Genomic DNA, 18,334 nt, shown 5'->3' on the forward strand with positions numbered 1-18,334 from the left:
ATGGGATACTGGGGCTTACACACGATCACAGGTTAAAAGCTTCGTTGGAAATAAGAGTTAAGTGAATGCATGTACACTTTCGCTGTCAACTTGCGATCTTGCTTGGTTTTTCTCACCAGTTCTCGTCTGTGGAGTGCGTGGTCACACCCTTCAAGGACGAATTCCCAATTCTCCGAAAGCATCCTTCCCTTGTCTATTTTCTGGTCTGCCTTGGGATGTGCATCTGCGGAATGCCGATGGCCACCCAGGTAAGTGGAAACTATCCAGCTAAATTGACGCTGCTGGAAGGTCTGTATTTGTTTCTGCTTTAGAGCAAATAGATAGGTAGATAACTTGATAAATGTTTATTTCGGCTCAGGAAAGCTGCGGCGCAGCAAAAAGACGAGTAGTCTATACTGTAAAAGCCCGCGGGGCCGCGTCCAACGATGATGAGATGGCATTGTAGAGAAGGATTAAAAGGATGGTGATGGTAGTTTAAATGAAGCTTGTGAACGAGGGTGAGTGATTTATCTTGCGGTTGAAGAGGGCGAAAAGCCTTAGGCATAGCAGCGGTCTTTGAAACGGTGGGCTTCATGGGCCGCCATGGGCTGCCGACTCCTAGCAGGCCGGTCTAGAGCGCCTGGCGAGGGGTCCCTGCTTGCCCGGCTTGCGGATGAGCAGGCCAAATATCTTACGACGTAGGGAGTTCAGCACCCCCCGTGGTGGGGCTCCAGGAGTTTGTGCCGGTGTTGGCCGTACGGCGGTCTTCGCGAAAGCGGACCCCGAATTTTCCCAGCTTGTGGTCGAGCTTGTAACCGAGCAGTCTGAGCACTCTGTTGATCGAGAACATGGCGTGTGTCACTGGTCCTCCTGGCTCTCTGAGGATGGGAAAAAATACGCCTTGCGTCCATCTGGCTTCTATTTCTCTTCATAATCGCGAAGCCTGTGGGATTGGGGGGGGGGGGGGGGTTCGGGGACTGTATTTGCAGCAGATGAAATGATGACGCAGGCAGTTAGGGCTCCCAGATCAAAGAGCCTCGTAGCTTACGCTTTTATCAGCTGCGCCCAAGTGTCTTCCGCCCGCAGCAAGACTCTTGGCTCATTAGAAAATCGCCGCCAGCTCTATTTTCTTTTTCTTAAAAAAACATTCTTAATGGGAATTTTTATACAACTTTTCATACCTCACATCAGTACATCACAGCACATCACAAAAGCAAAATGGCAAAGCTAAAAAAAAAAGTTCAGCCTTTCCACTCTCCTGAAGAAGGAAGACCAGCGGAGCTGTACTCGATACACTGTGTGCTTCTTCTTCCTCGTCGTCTGTTTTTCGCGCTGTTTCCTGCCATGGATTCCCACCAACGCGCCCAACTATCCATTCTTGTACTACAGCTGGAAAGGTTGGCGCCATCTACCAGCGACGGCGGAAACAATACTGGTTGTGTGCCTGCAGCCGTCGCTTATAGATTGTCGAGGTAGGTCTTTGTCAACATACATGGACACGATCCTGGGGAACCTAGCGCTTAACAGCTCCACTCTAAAACACTTTGCGCTAGTAGATCACACTTCAATCATCAGGATTTAGTCTGACAGGTTTTCACACAATTCATATTGACCTGATTACAGTTGCTTGAGGTGCCCTGGCAGCATCTGGAGGGGGCTCCGCGATGGTGGTGCTTTACATACTGTTGCCTGTGCTTATGTGAGAATCATTGCTGTCCTCGTCCTTCCCCTGGGGGAAGTCATAAAAACCCTCGTCTTGACCTGAAAACCCAAAGGCGGAAATTGCCTTCCTGTTTCGTTTCAGCTCTACTGCAGAGTCTGTTTTCATCAAGTAGAGCCTCGGTTTGGCTGCTGGGGCTATGAATATTGCATCAGAATTTTTGTCGTTTACCAATACTTTCTCGTCCACTTTCAGAGTAGGTAGGCATTTCGCAGTGTGTTGTTTCTTGAAGCCTCTACATTGCTTCTTCATTTTGAAAGTCGTTTTGCACCACCGTTTTCAGATCAGGGTGCATCTGACACTGTTGCTTGAGGAGCATGGACACTCTCGTCCGAAGACGTCGTCCCACCTGAATTTCCGCGGGACCTTTTTCGCTAAACCCGGGGTTGTTCTGTAAGCCAAAAAAGCCAGGTAGAGAACACTATACTTTCGGACAAGACGTTTGACAGCCTGAACCATTATTTATAAGCCGCTATTTGCTTGAGGGTACTCCAGGCTAGAAGTAATGTCACGGAAACTGTATGCCGAGCGAGTTCTTAAAATTCTGAGCTCAAAAAATGTAACCTGTTGTCGGAGATGACAGTTTCTGGCACTCCATATCAAGAAAATATACTTTTGAGTCGTTAAATTGCGATATCCACATGAGTGGAAAAGAGTAGGGCAACATCAAGAAACTTTGACAAGTAACAACCGACTGCGTAGTTGGAGTCGTTTATCTTACTTAAGCCAAAATATGTCACGGGTATGGGGGAGGCACTTTGAATCGTTGGTTATGCGCTTTGGTGGCCAAAACTGCATGTGCACAAATACGGTAGTTGTGCATCGACACTTTTACTTCCTTACTTAAGCTTGGCCACCACCCGCGCTTCCGAGCCCGAGATCGACACCTGACAATATTTTGGTTGGCATCATGTAGACGCAAATACACCTCTTTTTTTAGTTCTTGGGGAACAATTACCCGGGTCACTTTCAACAAGAAACCGTCGCTTGGGTCATCAATGCCCTCTCCTGCCAGAAAGGTCAGGAACAATATGAAATCGAAAGTTTTCCTATCTAGCCCTTCTGAAAAAGTCGAAGTAGCGACTTAAAATCCTGATATTAGAGCGCAGCTCTTAGGCGCCCATTTCCTGCTTGAACGGCGTCGGTGTCGCCGGCGCCGCTCAAGCCGGATGCGTCGGCGTAACACGTCCGCGTCGCCGTAACCGTAACGCGTCGGCGTCGGCGTAACCGCGCGGTGCATTCTAGGAAACGCCCCATAATACACCGTGGTGACTCGCGCGTTGCATTATGGGATGTTTTCCATAATGCAGCACGCGGGAGGGAAGAGGGGGAGGGGGAATGAGGGGGAGGAGAGGAGGAGGGGAGATTAAGGGGGAGGAGGATGGAGGAGGAGGAGCAGGAGGGAGGAGGACAAGAAAAAGAGGGAGGAGGAGGAGAAGAGGGGAATAAGGCGACCAGCACGGGAGGAATATATGAGGAGGGAGGAGGAGAGGGTGCGGATGATGAGGAGGGGCAAACTCTCCCCTCCGCGCCCTCTCCTCCTCCTCCTCCTCAAGAGCTGCGCTCTAATTCGACAGTGCAGAGAGTTGTAAACGTCTTCGACTTTTTGGCTAGATCTTCTTTTAGTTTTGAGACAATGTTGTGTCTTATTTTCAAGCCCATCAAGCAACCCTGAGCAAATTAACTTATTTATGCGACTGTGAGATTGCCGGGAACTGAGCTCCTCCCCTTTAGGGGAGCAGGTTGCAACCCATTGGCAGTAATAGGCTGTTTTCCCAGCACGTACGCGATTTTAAAGCGGTAACGCATTAGCCTCACGCCAAACCCTTGCACGCGAAGTGGTTACACATCTATAGCACAAGTGCCTAGCAACGAAACCAACGTTTTTGGTCAGTCTCGAAAACCGCATCTAGCTCTCTTGGATACTCATTGAACGTTTGAGCGGCCCATGTGAACGCCAGCGTCTCTTTTTCAATTTGCGCATATTGTGTCTCTGCTTAGTTTGACTTCGTAGGCTTCTGATAGCTCTGACTTTTTCAGATTGGGTTTCATACCCTATGCACTGGCGCGACTGTCCAGAAACGTTACTTCGTCTGCTCTGAAAACACATTTCGACCTGTTACGTTAGTCTCCGCCAGCTTATCCAAGGTTTCCTCTAAACCTTCGCCATGTTCGGCTTTGTCTTTCCCTAATATCAAAACGTCGTCCTAGAGGTTCACAACTCCAGGAGGACCCTCCAGGATAACCGACATGCGCTTTTAGATGTACTCTTGCCAACAAGGTTATAGTGGGCAGGATGTGGAGTCTGTATTCTTCATAGATGGAGCTAAGTGTAACATATGTAAGCGTAGCTGCGAGCTTCCCCCTCAGTCTCTCGGCAATTGAGACAATCCTTTTGCTCTATTTTTTCTTCTAATAAGTTGCTCATCTTTTACAAGAGCCTGGGGTAATTTTTATCGTGATTAGGAAACTCAAATAACGAACGCCTCGATGAAGATATGGGGCGAACATTTGTGTTATCATGGAATTGTCGTGGCAATGCGGTTGCTTGCCCAATATCTTTTATGGCGGCGTCCACTGAATTGGCGTGGAACAGGTAAGGTTTAGAGCCCAACACTTGCCTGACCAGAAGGAAGTCGGTGTGTAGAAGTCGCTCTAGACGCCGCCAGGAGCGTCGTCTAGAGCGAGTCGCCATAACGCTACTTTGGAAAGCGAGCGTGTAATTCGTCGTACGCACGAACGCTGACAACGGCACCGCGAGTTCAGAAAGCCGTACAAGCCTTACTTCTAGCGGGTGTTCGTTTCTCTCCGCCGTGATGGGAATGCGGGTTCGCATCGAAACTTCTTTGGTGGGCCGATCGTATCGAAAGCCATCCCCGACAGCGAGTAGACGAGGCAGACCGCAGGCACGGATCAGACGTGGTCTCAGGATAACGTAGTCGACCGAGCGATGGGAGCTTGGATGAGAGCGCATTGGTTTGGAGGCAGTCTGGAATTAAGTTCGTCTTTCCGGCGTCGCTGGCCATGACGTTATTCCGGGTCCTGCCCTATTTAAACGTCCTTGACTCTGGCGCTGAGTTTATTCCGAGTGAAAGACGGGTAATGTAATACTTTTCTGACGGCGTGATAAATGTCATTAGCTCCTCGAAAGTTTTAAGATAACTGAATTTGATGGAACCTAGCGTTTATATCATATTTTAGAAACACAGCCGCATTACCACGCAATTCTAATGCACGGTCCATTGTTGGAAGGACAAACCTCTCTCTGAGCAGGTTTTTGTTCAAGTCGGTTAAGGTCGACACTAATCCTTACGACGCCGGATGGTTCCAGCAGAAGGACTGTACCCTCGCACCTATCCGCGAGACCCTCAAGTCGACGGATTATTCCCATCTGCTTCATTTTTTGTTTCCTATTTCGCTTTTCACAGGATTTTGTATCGGAATTGGAATCCGTCGAGCTGCACTTATCGATGGTTCAGCGTTGGGTACCATGTGGATTGTGTACTTGCTAGAAATAGTTCCAAAGTCACAAATTACTGGTATTTTGACCTTGAAATGGTACGGAACACATGACGTCAAAGTGATCTTTATAACCAGAAATGCCATCACGAAATTTAACAACCCCAAGAGTTCGATCGCCGTCAAACCAAGGAGCACCTGACCCAGTGGGCTTACTCCGTATACAGAGTATGGAAATAAAGTTTCCCTTCCATTGAATGTCGACTCTGAACTACTGAACTTTCCCAGCTCATTAAGGCGTTGGTCGCCAGTACCCGTTAAACTTACGTCAGCTTCTTCTAGTTCTGAACGCATGGGAAAGTGGATGGCGCAGCCGACATCTTGGAGCCCTAGTCAATCTTTGTGGACACCTGTACCCCGTTCATAGTTACTTGCGCGTACCAAGCTTTCGCCCCTTGCGCGTCTACAGTTCTGAGAAAGATATTTTCACTCTTTCCTTCCACAGCCGAAGCTCGTATCTTTCGTTGATGGTGGCGCGGCGACTCCTTCCAGCAGGCTTGGCTGAAGTCTCCATTATTATCGCAGTGGATGCACTTCTATACTTCCCGCGAGGCACGCTGACCGCTGCTGCTGGTCGCTACTGCAGAACGGAGAAGATTGTTCGTGAGACCTTGCCCAGAGGTTTGAAGTGAGGGCACAGCGTCGGAAGTTTGGTCTGTACCTTGCGTAGATTCGGACGGCAACTCGGTTGATCATAAAGCGCGTTGCTTTTCGCGCAACGTTTCCTTCAGCTTCGTTTTGGCTAGTGCCGTTTCTCGAGTCACCTTAGCGCTCATCAGCGGCGATTCCAAAAACTTCTAGTCCAGAGGGCCCACCCCGGACTGATCTCGGATCATCCGCGGCTTCATTTCGCCGAAGGCACAACGCTCAGCCACAATGTGCAGTCCAGTGACGTGATGATCGACCGACTCGCCTTGTTTCTGTTGCCACGATGAAAGCACGCTCTCTCGTACACCACGTTTCATCGTTTCACAAACTGTTCGTTGAACGTGTTTTTCAAAATGTCGGAGTATTTGCCCTGTTAAGCTGACAAGTCGAACGTCGCAAATATAGCCTTTGCTTGCTGGTCCATTGTGTACAAGAGTGTGCAGACTTGCGCAGACGCACAAGTCTGCACATACTTCAGACCTTAAGAGTGTGCAGGCCTTAAGAACTTCAGGCCTTAAGAACTACTTCGCGCGTTTGCGCTTCGCGCAGGCGCGCAAAGTAGTTCTTAAGGCCCTGTCACACTAAGGCAACATATGGACAACTCTATCCGGCAACACGAGGCAGTCGCGTTGCCGGCGACCCTGTCACATCGCGGCAACAACAGTTGGGCAAAATGTTGCTGCCGTCCGGCAACCGTGTTGACCGATTTGTTGTCCGACCACCCTTTCACACTGCGCTGACGGCGCGTACAACACTCCTCCGTCTTCATTGTTTACCTTCGTTTGTGTGCGGCGCAGAGTCGCTGAAAATGTGACTTTTCAAAGTGCTAGTTCGTTTGAAGGGCCGGAGATTACAATGGGACGACATCAACCGGTGATTGTGATTAGAAAACTTGACACGGGGAGTATTTTTCACACTCTATTTTGTCAAAATGTTCTTCACTCGCTTAAAAAGCAGTTAGCCCTAACCAAGGAAAATGAGATCGCTGATATCTTTTCGGGGTTTACGCCACCGTATGAAGTGTTTCTGCCCGGTTCTTTTTTTCATGCAATTCCTATTTCTACCGTAAAATCGAGTTAGCATCGGGAGTACTCCCAAAGCGTATTTTGTAAAGTGGTGTTGAGCTGAACTGACAGTGCTTAAAAGCTGCAACACCGACACGATCGCCCTTTATAGCAATCGATGAAATAAATATTTTTCAACGCTGTCTATTTGCCTACCGCCTACTATGTTATCGCTTCATTCCCCAAAACTTCCTGGGTATTTTTTAAACAAATTAGGTGTCTGGTAGTGGCTGTTTCTAAGTTCTAAGCATCAATGATCATGATCAGAGTGGTCGTTGCAATGCTTCGACTTTTAAATCTTTGCTCCTTCTGGATTATTTTATTATAATTTATCAGCGGGTGAACAGGCATAGAATATTATTTCACTATCAGTATAGAGTGAGCTGGCTTTGGCAGTTATAATTTCAACAGCAGTTTCAACGTTCACGACCGTAGCTGTGACCATTTTGAGAATCGCTTTCTGTAATTACGTAGTAAAAACATTCATCAAAATATTTCAGATGTACGCCAGCCTTAATTATTGTTCAATAATATTTTCCAAGCCTTTATTTGAGTAAGACGTTACTGATAAGGAACTATAGCATTATCATCGACGCTATCTGTGTTGTCGTGTTGCCGTCCCGAAATTTGCTCAGCCAGCGATCAGGGCAACACACGTTGTCCGACAGAAGTTGCTGCTGTTTTTGTTGACAAAAGCTGTCATAAAGAGGCAACATTCTAGTTGTCGTCATTGTTGTGCCGCCCTTGCCGCGATGTGGCAGGTTTCTCGGACGACACGGGGAGCGAGAAACAAGTTGCCCGACTGTTGGACAACGTCTTGTGTTGCGGTTGCCTTCGTGTTGCCTCAGTGTGACAGGGCCTTTACCGGATTTTGTTTTCAGAGGAAGAAGATATGCTTTTGGCGTTTCATAAAAGTCCTTATGTCTTGATGAGATAGCATTTTTGCACATATATATAATATCTTGGATTCAACTACATATCTCGATGTTTTCTGCATAAACGAAGAAACAGTATGGTTCACGTCAAGGTGAAACACAGCACTTTATGCTGCAGCTCAGTTTTCTCGGAATGTTGTCTTAACGTCGCCCGACAAAACAAAATAAAACTACTCAAAGGTCGAACAGAATGAGGAATGAGACAGGCAAGGCGCATTGCATGGTTGAGCCAAGTACAACAAAAGATATGTGTGCACCTTAATCTTGCTGATAAAGTTTCAGATATACAGGATGTACAGCGTGTTCTGAGCTGCGCTGCAGGGTAGCCCGACCAACACAACTTTAGAAAAATCAAGGCTTCTAACCGCTTCCTCTACCTCCACAAAATTTGTTTGGGCATGAGACCAAACCGAACGCTCATGTAGCGCTCGTGCACAATCTTCGTGTGCGCTTGATTTCGCTCTAATAGCGCAAAAATTCTGGTGCGCGGGTCTTTAGTATTTTAGGTTGTGTTGGCGTGATATGGACACGTGAAGTCATAGTGCCACGGGACTTATTGTCTCGAGGCGCCACTACTTAATTACATGTCACGACGGTTTCAAGTGACGTAATCATCTCATAGCGTGACGTCACGGTATCACGTGACGTTCTGGTACCAGGTGACGTCATAGAGCCACGCAAAGCTACGATGTCACGGGGCGTCACGGTGTTACGCGACGTTGACGTGACGATGTGCCACCGTGACATCACAGTGTCATCTGCAACAGTGTCATGTGACGTCACGGTGCCACATCACGTCATGGTCCCGCGTGACATCACGTCACGTGACATTACAATGTCACGTGAGAAAAAGGGAGGCGCACATAAGCCGGCGATACGCGACTGAGGCAGCTGCGTTGTTAGGCGCAAAATGCGACGAATTGATTCCTGCCAAAAAATGAAAAAGGATGCTTCTTGAATCGGCGGATGCAACACAAAGAAGGTGCTTTCAAAACAAGTTGTATGAGGCGTGCATTGAGGACGGCATTGATGAATATCGAAAAGTCCTTCGCCTGTTGTGGACGACATGTAGGCGCAACAGTTCAGGCCACAACAAGTTAGGCGATGCCGATGCCACCGCCGGTATGCTCTTGAACGAAATCTGCAAAATTGCCAGACACGCGAACCAAATACTGCCAATTGAAAAGAGAGCCCACGCCAGGCGGGGACTGTTTGTGCCGCCCGAGCAAAAGCTACCCCATCTCCCTGAAATCTCTACGTCAGCAAGATGCCGCGCAAAGGCGTGGCGCTGCTACCACGTGATGCGCACCCCCGGGAGGCGTATCCCTTATCCACCACGTTCTTTGGTAATATGGTTGGCATGACCATTATTCACTAATTCAATTTCCCTGCTGAAAAAAAAAACAACATAGTATAGGTAAATTATGTTTCACTTGTACTTTGCTTCCGTTGCACTTTTTGTACACTTATTGATAAAACCCTAGCCTTATTTCCATGTTATGTAAAAACAGAAACATGTACGATATTGAAGAACAAAAGTGCAAAGTCTGTTTCTAACGAACATTCGGAACCCTTCCGAGCTACATTTAGCGGCGCTTGGAAGAAAAAAAAAAAGACAGTTTTGATTTTGTGATTGAGTGCCGCGATCGCAAAAATTTGCTCTGTCAGAGGAATATCAGAGTGAATTATGGAAGCTTGAGCACTACCCGACATCTCTCATGTCGCGAGCTATTTTAAGACGTCAGTAGTTACTAAGTTACGCTGAAGGCTTTACGAAATGTGCGATGAGTGGTCTACCGTCTTCGGTGCTTATTAAACAATTCCTATAATGCCGCACAAACATTGAATACGTTAAAGTCAGCAAGGGTGGAGATTGAGGTCTAAGGATAAAGTACAATTTTAGGTTGAGGGATCCCAGTCGTCGTTTTTCATAGCCCGAAGGCAATGAACAGAAAATTCCTTGGGCGGATCGGTTGCTACTCGTCAACGCGGCTGGTGGCCGAAAAGGGCGGCGATGGCGTACCTGCCAAACCAAACTTCATTCTTTAGCGACGTTGACATTTTTTTTAAACAATAAAGTGACTTTCAGATATGTCTTGGGTATTTTGATTTTTATGAGTTTTTGTCGTCTAGGAATTTTATAACCGTGATTGAACTTCCATGTTTAAAATACTGAAATTGTCTGTATTGTAGTACTTTTCTGGAGCAATCTAGGTGCTTTTTGTGGACTGGACACACAAATCTCGGAAATCACGTTTTGTGCATATAGCGAGAAAGTTTATTCCTGGCCTCCGATAGCCGTTGGCAGGAGGAGCAGGGGCAGAAGAACCAGCGATGACACCGGAAGGTCAACCGATTTCAACGGAGTCATTTTCAAATCTGCTGCGCCTTTTCTCGCGTCCCGCTCCCGAGCCTCGCTAGCCGGCCCGGCTCACGAGTGTTCGGACCACCATGCTCGGTGGTCCGATTCCTTTAGCGCCAAGTCGCGCCCACACCTCACATCTTTCCTATTTTCCCCCTGGAGGAAGGCCATACTGGCCGGTGGAATGAGGATTGCAACGCTTCAGTCTGGAGACATGGACGATTATCTGACTGGAGAGAGAAGCCGTTGGTGGGGATGGTGAGCGCTTGTATGGCATAGCTCACGGGTGACGTCTGTTTCATGATGCGGTAGAGCGGGAAAACTCCGTGCACCTGCCGATTTGGTGAATGGGAAATGCGACGAGGGCAGTCACCTGAGGAGTAGTATTCGTTGCGGTGATGGGCGTCATAACGTTCCTTCGCATGATGCTGGTGTTCTGCTGTGCGGAGGCGAGCCAGGCGACGACAGACATGGGTATGAGAGATGATGTCGCTAATGAAGGAATTCGAGTCGTCGGGACGTTCCGGAGAAAGGATGGTGTCTATGTGTGCAGGGAGTGGCGTGACCATAGAGGAGGGGAAACGAAAAAAACAAAACAAAAAAAAAACTGTCCTGCTTTGTACAATATTTTTATTTTGCCTAAGAGGAAGCATATCAAACATAGTTGCGTATAAAGCCGTCGGTGTATTCATGGCACTGTTACGATTCTTGATTTCAGGGCGGGCTCTATATTCTGACCTTGATGGATACGTTCATTGGAGGAGAGATGCTACCGTGGATCGGGCTCGCAGAAATCTTGGCGGTTGTATTTGGTTACGGTAAGCCTTTTGTTTTCTTCCTTACGTTTTATTGGTGACGCTACTTATTTTAGGAAGACACTTAGAATTCCCAAATGCCACCGGTTTGACGGCCAGCAATGGCCTCTTAGGACCATCGGTGGCGTGACACCCGTTTCAGATTTCCCATTTTTTTTACAGTGATAGCCGTTATTGGCCAAGTGTTTTTTAAAGGATCCCAGGGTGTTTGTTTTTCCGACGTGGCCAGCTAAACTCGGCGGAAGAATTTGTTAGCCCTATTTAGCGGGAAAATGTATCCGCTAAGTGCCACGTGGTGTGAGGTCACATATCATTGTGACGTCGTTTAGCGCAACACTGCCTCCGATAAAATTATCGGAAATCACAGTGTCACGTGAGGTCACATGTCGTCACAATTTCCTTCTAAATTTAGCAAAAAAACTGGTCCGCTACATTCAGCAAGAGTTTAGTGTCACGGGAGCACAGTCTATTTGCACGACCGCTCTTTGTGTGTGTGTGTGTGTGTTTGTGTGTGTAGTAAGGAGGGTGCTTATAATTTCATTCTATTTCCCGCGAATTTCAAGCGGCGTCGAATGTTCCGTTTGCAGGAATAAAACGTTTCTGCGCGGATGTGGAATTCATGATGGGGGATCCACCCCACTTCATCACCAGATTTTGTTGGAGAGTGACGTGTCCAGTATGCCTTGCAGTAAGCAACATTGAAGCATATTTTGCGTTGCGCACGCTACGCTCACATTGGTCAAATGCTGTTGAGGAGCGTATAAAATAGGTAACGAGCGAAGAAAGTTGATCGTCGCTACGTCGTACATGTTTTTAAACAATGAAGTACCCAACGCAACCTAGCCTAAAAGGCCAGTTCATGACGTCATCGTTGGTGGATTCCCGATCTGCCTCAAGTGGTAGGCACGGTGAGAACCCACTATACTTCGTTTCAGCTTCGGTCCGAGCACGGCCGATGTTATGAGCCGAAGGGACAATCAAACAGCGCGAAAAGCAGAACGCCATGGCGTGCTCTCTGCAGTTGATGGGAATAGCCGGTTTCGCCGTCTCTCTGTGCGTGCTCCTCCGTCGGCTAGTCCTGTCAAGCGCACAGAGCACGCCATGACGTTGCGCTTTTTACGCTGTTTGATTGTCCCTTTGGCTCATAACATCGTCCACGTTTGGACATAAGGTGAAACCAACTATAGAGTCGCCGCAAAGCGATAGTGAACATGACGGAAGTCATGTTGACTGCAGTCTCGTCAAAAACGCACACAACGTTTATTTGTTTTCCTACTTCAACACTGTTTGTATGCTGCTTTCTTTTGTGGTCGTTTACTGTGTACGCTGTCTCACGGCTTATATCACCCTGGTTTAATTATTTAATTTAATTTAATCTAAAGCGAAAAAAGTACCTTACAGGGTGCTTGTTTGCAGCGTGTTAACCTTTGCTTCTTCGAACGCAGTTCATTGTTTTGGCCGCCTTCGTCTCGTACAAACCCCTGACGTTGGGCGACTACGTGTTTCCGGAGTGGGCTGAATACCTTGGCATCTTTTCCGCCGTCATGGCAATTAAGATTATGATCATCTTCGCCGTACACCACTTCTACAAGTGCGGCTTTGTAAGATATGGGTGCAATTACGTTCATCGTATGTAGAATGTGTGTGTCTGTGTTTCAAATTTGGTGGGACAGCAATCAACGTGGAAAGTAGCATTTTATTGACCGTCGCCCAGCGTTAAAATACTGTTCAAACTCAGGTCAGAGTCATAATATATGCTTAACAGGCTTGAATTTTCAGTGTTTCCTAAAGGTTGTCGGTACGCCAAAAAGGGCTCGTACCGTTAAATTACGAAAAAAAAATGATAGCCGTTTACAAGTCCTTGTAACGCCGGAGTAGAGCGCAGCTCTTGAGGGGGAGAATAGAAAATAGGCGACTCCATGAGGTCACGTGACCTCGGGGGGGGGGGGGGGGGGGGGGTCACGTCAGGGTTAACTGTTATAACCCTGGTGATCCTCGTGAGGGTAGCCCTCGTAACCCTCGTAACCCTCATGAGGGTAACCCTCGTGACGTCATTATGGGAAACTACGCAGAGTGCAACGCGCATGCAAAGCTGCATGCAACGGGTTGCATGCAACGCGCGGTTACGCCGACGGCGGCGCCGCTCAAGCCGGAAACGGGCGCCTGAGAGGTGCGCTCTAAAACGCATTACCCCGACACATTGCTATCTCGTGTATTTGTTTATTTATATTTGTTTAATGACTGAGCGTTCATTCGGGATATTAGAGCAGTGCATTCTAGGGTCTTAGGTTCTTATTTGTTGAGACCGAAGTATTCGCTTTCGACAGTGTAAATCCACAATTTCAAAGTGTCAAAATCCCATTATCGTACGGCTACGAATGATACAGTAAACCTGGCGGCCCACATGCCATGTACTCCCGGGTAACTGCCAAATTAAATCACGAAAAGGGTACGCAGAAAAGCGTTCCATCACTCTTATTATTTCTACTAACACATTATCTTTTTCTCAATAATGTAAATATATACAATACTCAGCGCCAACCATTTTGTACTACGTCGTCAAGGCTAGCGTACTTCTGCAATGCTCCAACGCTGTAAACAGGAACTCATGCGAGTGCGTACGAATGTAAAATAAATTAAGATACAAGGACTTCAAGAGCCACCCGGAACTGCAGCAGTCTGGAAGCTACGCTAGCCTTGACAATGTAATACAAGAGAGTTGGTTCCAAGTATAGTTTTTGACGACGGACGTAAAACTGACAATTATTTATCAGCATTGTCCGCCTGATGAGGTATCTACACTCAATCTGAAATATCGCTTGCAGAAATGCACCGGAAGAGGAAGGAAGCTCTGCGTATTTCGTTTTCCTACACGTACCTACATTTACGATGGAAAAGCAATCAGAAAATACATATAAACCAATTATTTTTGACGTCATGGAAAACCACTGGGGCTGAATATGGAATGAAGCATGCGGTGGTGCTCCGCTTTTAGAGCGCTGCTCTAAGGCGCCCGATTCCGGCTTGAGCGACGTCGCCGTCGCCGTCGGCGTAACAGTGAGGTCACGTGACCCCCCTCCCCCCTAAGGTCACCTGACCCCCGTGACTTCATATGACCCACTGAGGTCACGTGACCCCGTGACGTCACGGGGGAGAAGGACTCAAGGGGAGGAGGCTGAAGGATGAGGGGAGGACGAGGAGGAGGGAGGAGGGGAGGAGGAGTAGCAGTCAGGATGGTGAGGTGAAGAGGAGGGAGGAGGGGCATACCCTCCCCTGGTACCCTTTCATCCTCCTCCTCAAGAGCTGCGCTCTAATTCGGCGTTACAGGGAATTGTAAACGGCTTTCATTTTTTTTAAGGAACCCACATTCTTAGTTTCGGTTTCACTTGTAGAGGCAGGTGGATACTTTTGTAAAGCTTTTTGTTTGTGTTGACTTTTAAGTCAACACAAAAATGTTGACTTAAAAGCCATATTCGCTTTTTAGTCAACATATTTGCAATGGCCAACCCCCGGGCTTTGATTTTGCGCGCCTTGACAAATGCTGAAACTCATATAGGCGGGCAATAGCTGGCCTTGAAAGTACTTGCTCTCGGTGGCCGAAACCAAACTCGTGTCCCTGATTGGCAGCCACTTGCTGCCAAGAATTGCTGCATATATCCTCAAGAACCCAGTCTTAGTCTAATACAGATGCTTTGGCCAGACAGAGACACAAAAGCCTGACACAAGACCACTATAACGACAGGAAATAGTGTGTCTGTGAGGGATGAAACACACAACCCAGATAAGCATTAATTACTCTCTTTGAGAACTCTTGCCATGAGTGGCAAAGAGCAAACTTCTGGCCTTGATTGGCTGGTGCTTGCCACCAACACCTGCATGTATAAGAAAGAACCCGGCCTTAGCCAAACTTGAGTGTTTTTGCAGAAGAAAGACGACAAAATACTAATGCGACACCACTACACACAGGAAACGGCATCCAGGAGGAATGGAACAGAAAACTCATATAAACGGGCAACAGCTCACCTTGCAAATACTTGCTCTTGGTGACCGCGAACAAACTTGTGTTCCTGATTGGCAGCTATTTGCTGCGAAGAATACCTGCACATATCTTAAAGAACCCAGTCTTAGTCTAACACATATGCTTTGGCCGGATAGAGACAGAAAAGCCTGATACAGGATCACAAAAAGCAGGAAATAGTGTCTGCGAGAGATGAAAACAGACCCAGGTGGAGAGGCTTGTTCTCTATTTCACCTTTGTCAAATAGTTTGGCTCATCTTGCTAAAACAATGCATATTTGCAAAAAAAAAAGATATATATATATATATATTTCGCCTCATTTAGCAGAGTTTACTCCCAAGAATACCTGCACACCGGAACAAGTAAAGGGTGTCAGCAAATTATTATTTTGAAAATCCCTGACCGTTCCAGGTTTTCCCTGACAAATTCAGGTGAAATTCCCCGACCACTGTAGAACCGGTTAGGTATACAAGACCATTACAACACAAGGCATTGAGCATTGCATTGAGCATTGAGCACTGTGAGGATCATTTTGCACGGGCTTAATCCAACTTTCATATTCCAAAATATTCGGGTTGGAACAGACCGGATTAAATGAGCCCTTTCTTGCCGCCGACATCCTCATTGAAGAGGCGACTTCCAGAAACACATTGAAAGCACGACGCTCAACCACACACACCTTGTTAATAACCGAATGGCAGCATCGCCGCTAAATGGACACTTTCGGGTTGAATTGGATTGGGGTCTCCGGCTTTCTGATTTGTTACTAAATCTAGCAGCTCTAACTGGATCTAGCCTAGTGTTTCGCCCTCAATCCAATCCGATCTAAGGCTTGAAAAATAAATTGGGTTGTGTCTGCCTCACAGGGGTGAGGCAGACACGAGCCTCCCAGCTGTAGAGGAGAAATTTAGCCAGTGCGGTACAACCGCTAACCGGGGGTCTTTAACGTGCACCACGCAGTAGTGATACACGACCGCACGCCTGTACGATGCTCATCCAGATCGAAACGGGCAGGGGTGGCGCTCGAACCCAGGCTCCCTGGGTTCTGCAGCGCGAGCTTTCGCTACACGTGCTCCGAGCTGGTGTGCGCTAGACCACTCGGCCACCGATCCCCCTTTTTTTTTCTTTATTGCAAGATTTCGACAGGGAACAAAGATTCACAATGCACGGTAAATTTCACCCCAATCTAAGGCTTGAACTCGGTTTGTCGGTTGTTACCTTTGCATCGGGTGAGCAGAGCCTGCGCTTCGCTCTAAGCAGATTTTTTTTAAACGTTCAGCGCACATGCATTTTTTCCCGTTGCATTGAGCAACGTTTTACATATTTTAAAACGTCCCTATCATCTGTAAACACAATATTTTTTTTATATAATTCGAGTTACTTATGCGATAGCTGAAGAAAAAAAAAGATTTAGCTGAAAATGAAAAAAAGGAGAAAAGATTGGATTATTTTATTTTTAGTTTACCACAAATATTCATCTTCGTCTTACCTGAAGATAGCTTAAGAACATTTTAAAATTATTTCGCCGAAATAATGAAACTATTGTCTGTTCAGTCATGTACGGAAAAGTGTAAAAGAAGGAAATAGATATCTAACAAAAATGAGGAAAGCCTTAACATATTGGACAAAACCCCGAGACTGGGGGGGGGGGGGGGGGGAGGGGGGGGGGAAGGACAACACATCACAAAGACTCATACACAGCTGAAATTTATTGGACAGAAGTTTGTGGTTTTATAGGGCACAGGTGCCCGGAAAACCAAAAGGAATGAAAAAGGGAGAGGATGAGCTTCTTTTTCCCGAACACACAAGAGCGGGAGGACATTGGCCAATAGCCACACCGGTACTGTTCTAACTGAAACAAAAGGGGGAGGGGGAAGATCTCTAAACCCACCTCGATGAGGTCCTAATAAGATCACAAAAGAAAGGGCTGCAGGATGGTGACCCATCAGGGGAGAGATCGAACATGGACAAAACTTTGTGTGGTGATGTCCTTTTTTCCCCCAGTCTCCGGGTTTTGTACAATATGTTAAACCTTCACCAGCTTGTTTGCGCCCTCACTTTTTGTAGGAAAGCCTTACTTTGATCGCAACCTGAACCGTGTGGTGCAGGAACTTCTGGTGCGTTTGCCGAAGTACCCAGAGGCCAACTAAGAGAATTAGTGTATCCTGAAAACGGCAGGATCCATTCTTTCCTACCATTATTATTTTAAAAAAAAATATATATAAACGAAGTCAGTGAATACTTTTTCTTTGTTAGCCTCCTACTTTCTTTGTGTGGAATCACAGAATGTTAAAAGTAACGTGCACCTATTCCTCCGATTCATAGGTAGTACCCTCTTCCAGATGCAGTACAACGAATCGCCGTAGTGAAAAGAAAAAACTAGGGGCATCAGTTATTCCTGGGACGGTCTATTGAGCCATCACTTTGATTGATTATAGAAGTTTGGGCCCTAAATTCTCAAGTGATTGATTGATACAAAATTTATGTTGCTGCCATATAAGCTAGCCTAATGGCGTTCCGGCCCGCGCGGTACACTGTCCATGCGAAAAACCCCAGATGCGCTAAAAAAAAGATTGGAATAGATTGTTACATCTTTTACTGCCACAATGAGGCAGTTTGTTTTATAGTTTATCTTGCTCAGTTCCCTCCACCGGGTATTTTACTCCTTTTGGTTAGTAGCGGGTTCAGCCCTTATTGCAGCAGACTGTCTAAACTTCAGCCCCTGTTCTGGGTTTTCTGTGTGCAAACATGGTTCATCTTTGCCCTCGTCCTTATACTCCCCTGTGCAGGACTTCCGCAAGGCACTGTTACCCACGCAAAACTGGGGACCCAAGGATCCCAAAGAGCACAAAATGTACCTTGAATTTCTCGAGCGTCAAGGGCTTTCTCACCTTCCGGAGCAGATAGAGTCTCGTCAACCAACCCCGGAAAACCCTTCGCTGAGACCATCGCCAGAAGCCAAACTTGACTGACCATTCTAGATGCGAAGGCTTAATTTACATAAAATATTTTTTTCAATAAGTTGAACGAAACTGTTTGTGGCTGTTGTGTGTTTGCTATACTTCGTCTCACCTTAGCATGGACTGTTGTCAGCCGCGAATGCTAAAAAAGGGAGCTATTTTCTTTGTCTTTGAACCCTCGGCGGCTGCACGAGCGGTCGTGCAGCGAGTGCTCCAGTCAATGTAGTCAAGGCTAGCCGCCCGCTCTTGCACAGCCTTCGCAGTTAGTCCATGCTAAGGTGAGATGAAGCATAGCTGCGTAAATATAAAGAACC

The 18,334-nt window shown here is 47.0% G+C and overlaps 1 protein-coding gene across 1 annotated transcript in view; it reads left to right on the forward strand.

Moving 5' to 3' along the window:
• Window positions 1-18,032, forward strand: part of LOC121047283 (sodium- and chloride-dependent glycine transporter 2-like) — a 44,360-nt gene extending 26,328 nt beyond the window's left edge. The window contains exons 8-12 of the mRNA XM_040502402.1: window positions 120-248; window positions 10,946-11,045; window positions 11,630-11,730; window positions 12,488-12,643; window positions 17,850-18,032. Coding sequence (XP_040358336.1) covers window positions 120-248; window positions 10,946-11,045; window positions 11,630-11,730; window positions 12,488-12,643; window positions 17,850-18,032 — 669 coding nt within the window. The remainder of the gene's footprint in view (window positions 1-119; window positions 249-10,945; window positions 11,046-11,629; window positions 11,731-12,487; window positions 12,644-17,849) is intronic.
• Window positions 18,033-18,334: the final 302 nt, after the last annotated feature.

Source organism: Ixodes scapularis, unplaced genomic scaffold (assembly GCF_016920785.2).
Source record: "Ixodes scapularis isolate PalLabHiFi unplaced genomic scaffold, ASM1692078v2 PGA_scaffold8__174_contigs__length_109621045, whole genome shotgun sequence".
In the NCBI taxonomy this organism is placed as follows: domain Eukaryota; kingdom Metazoa; phylum Arthropoda; class Arachnida; order Ixodida; family Ixodidae; genus Ixodes; species Ixodes scapularis.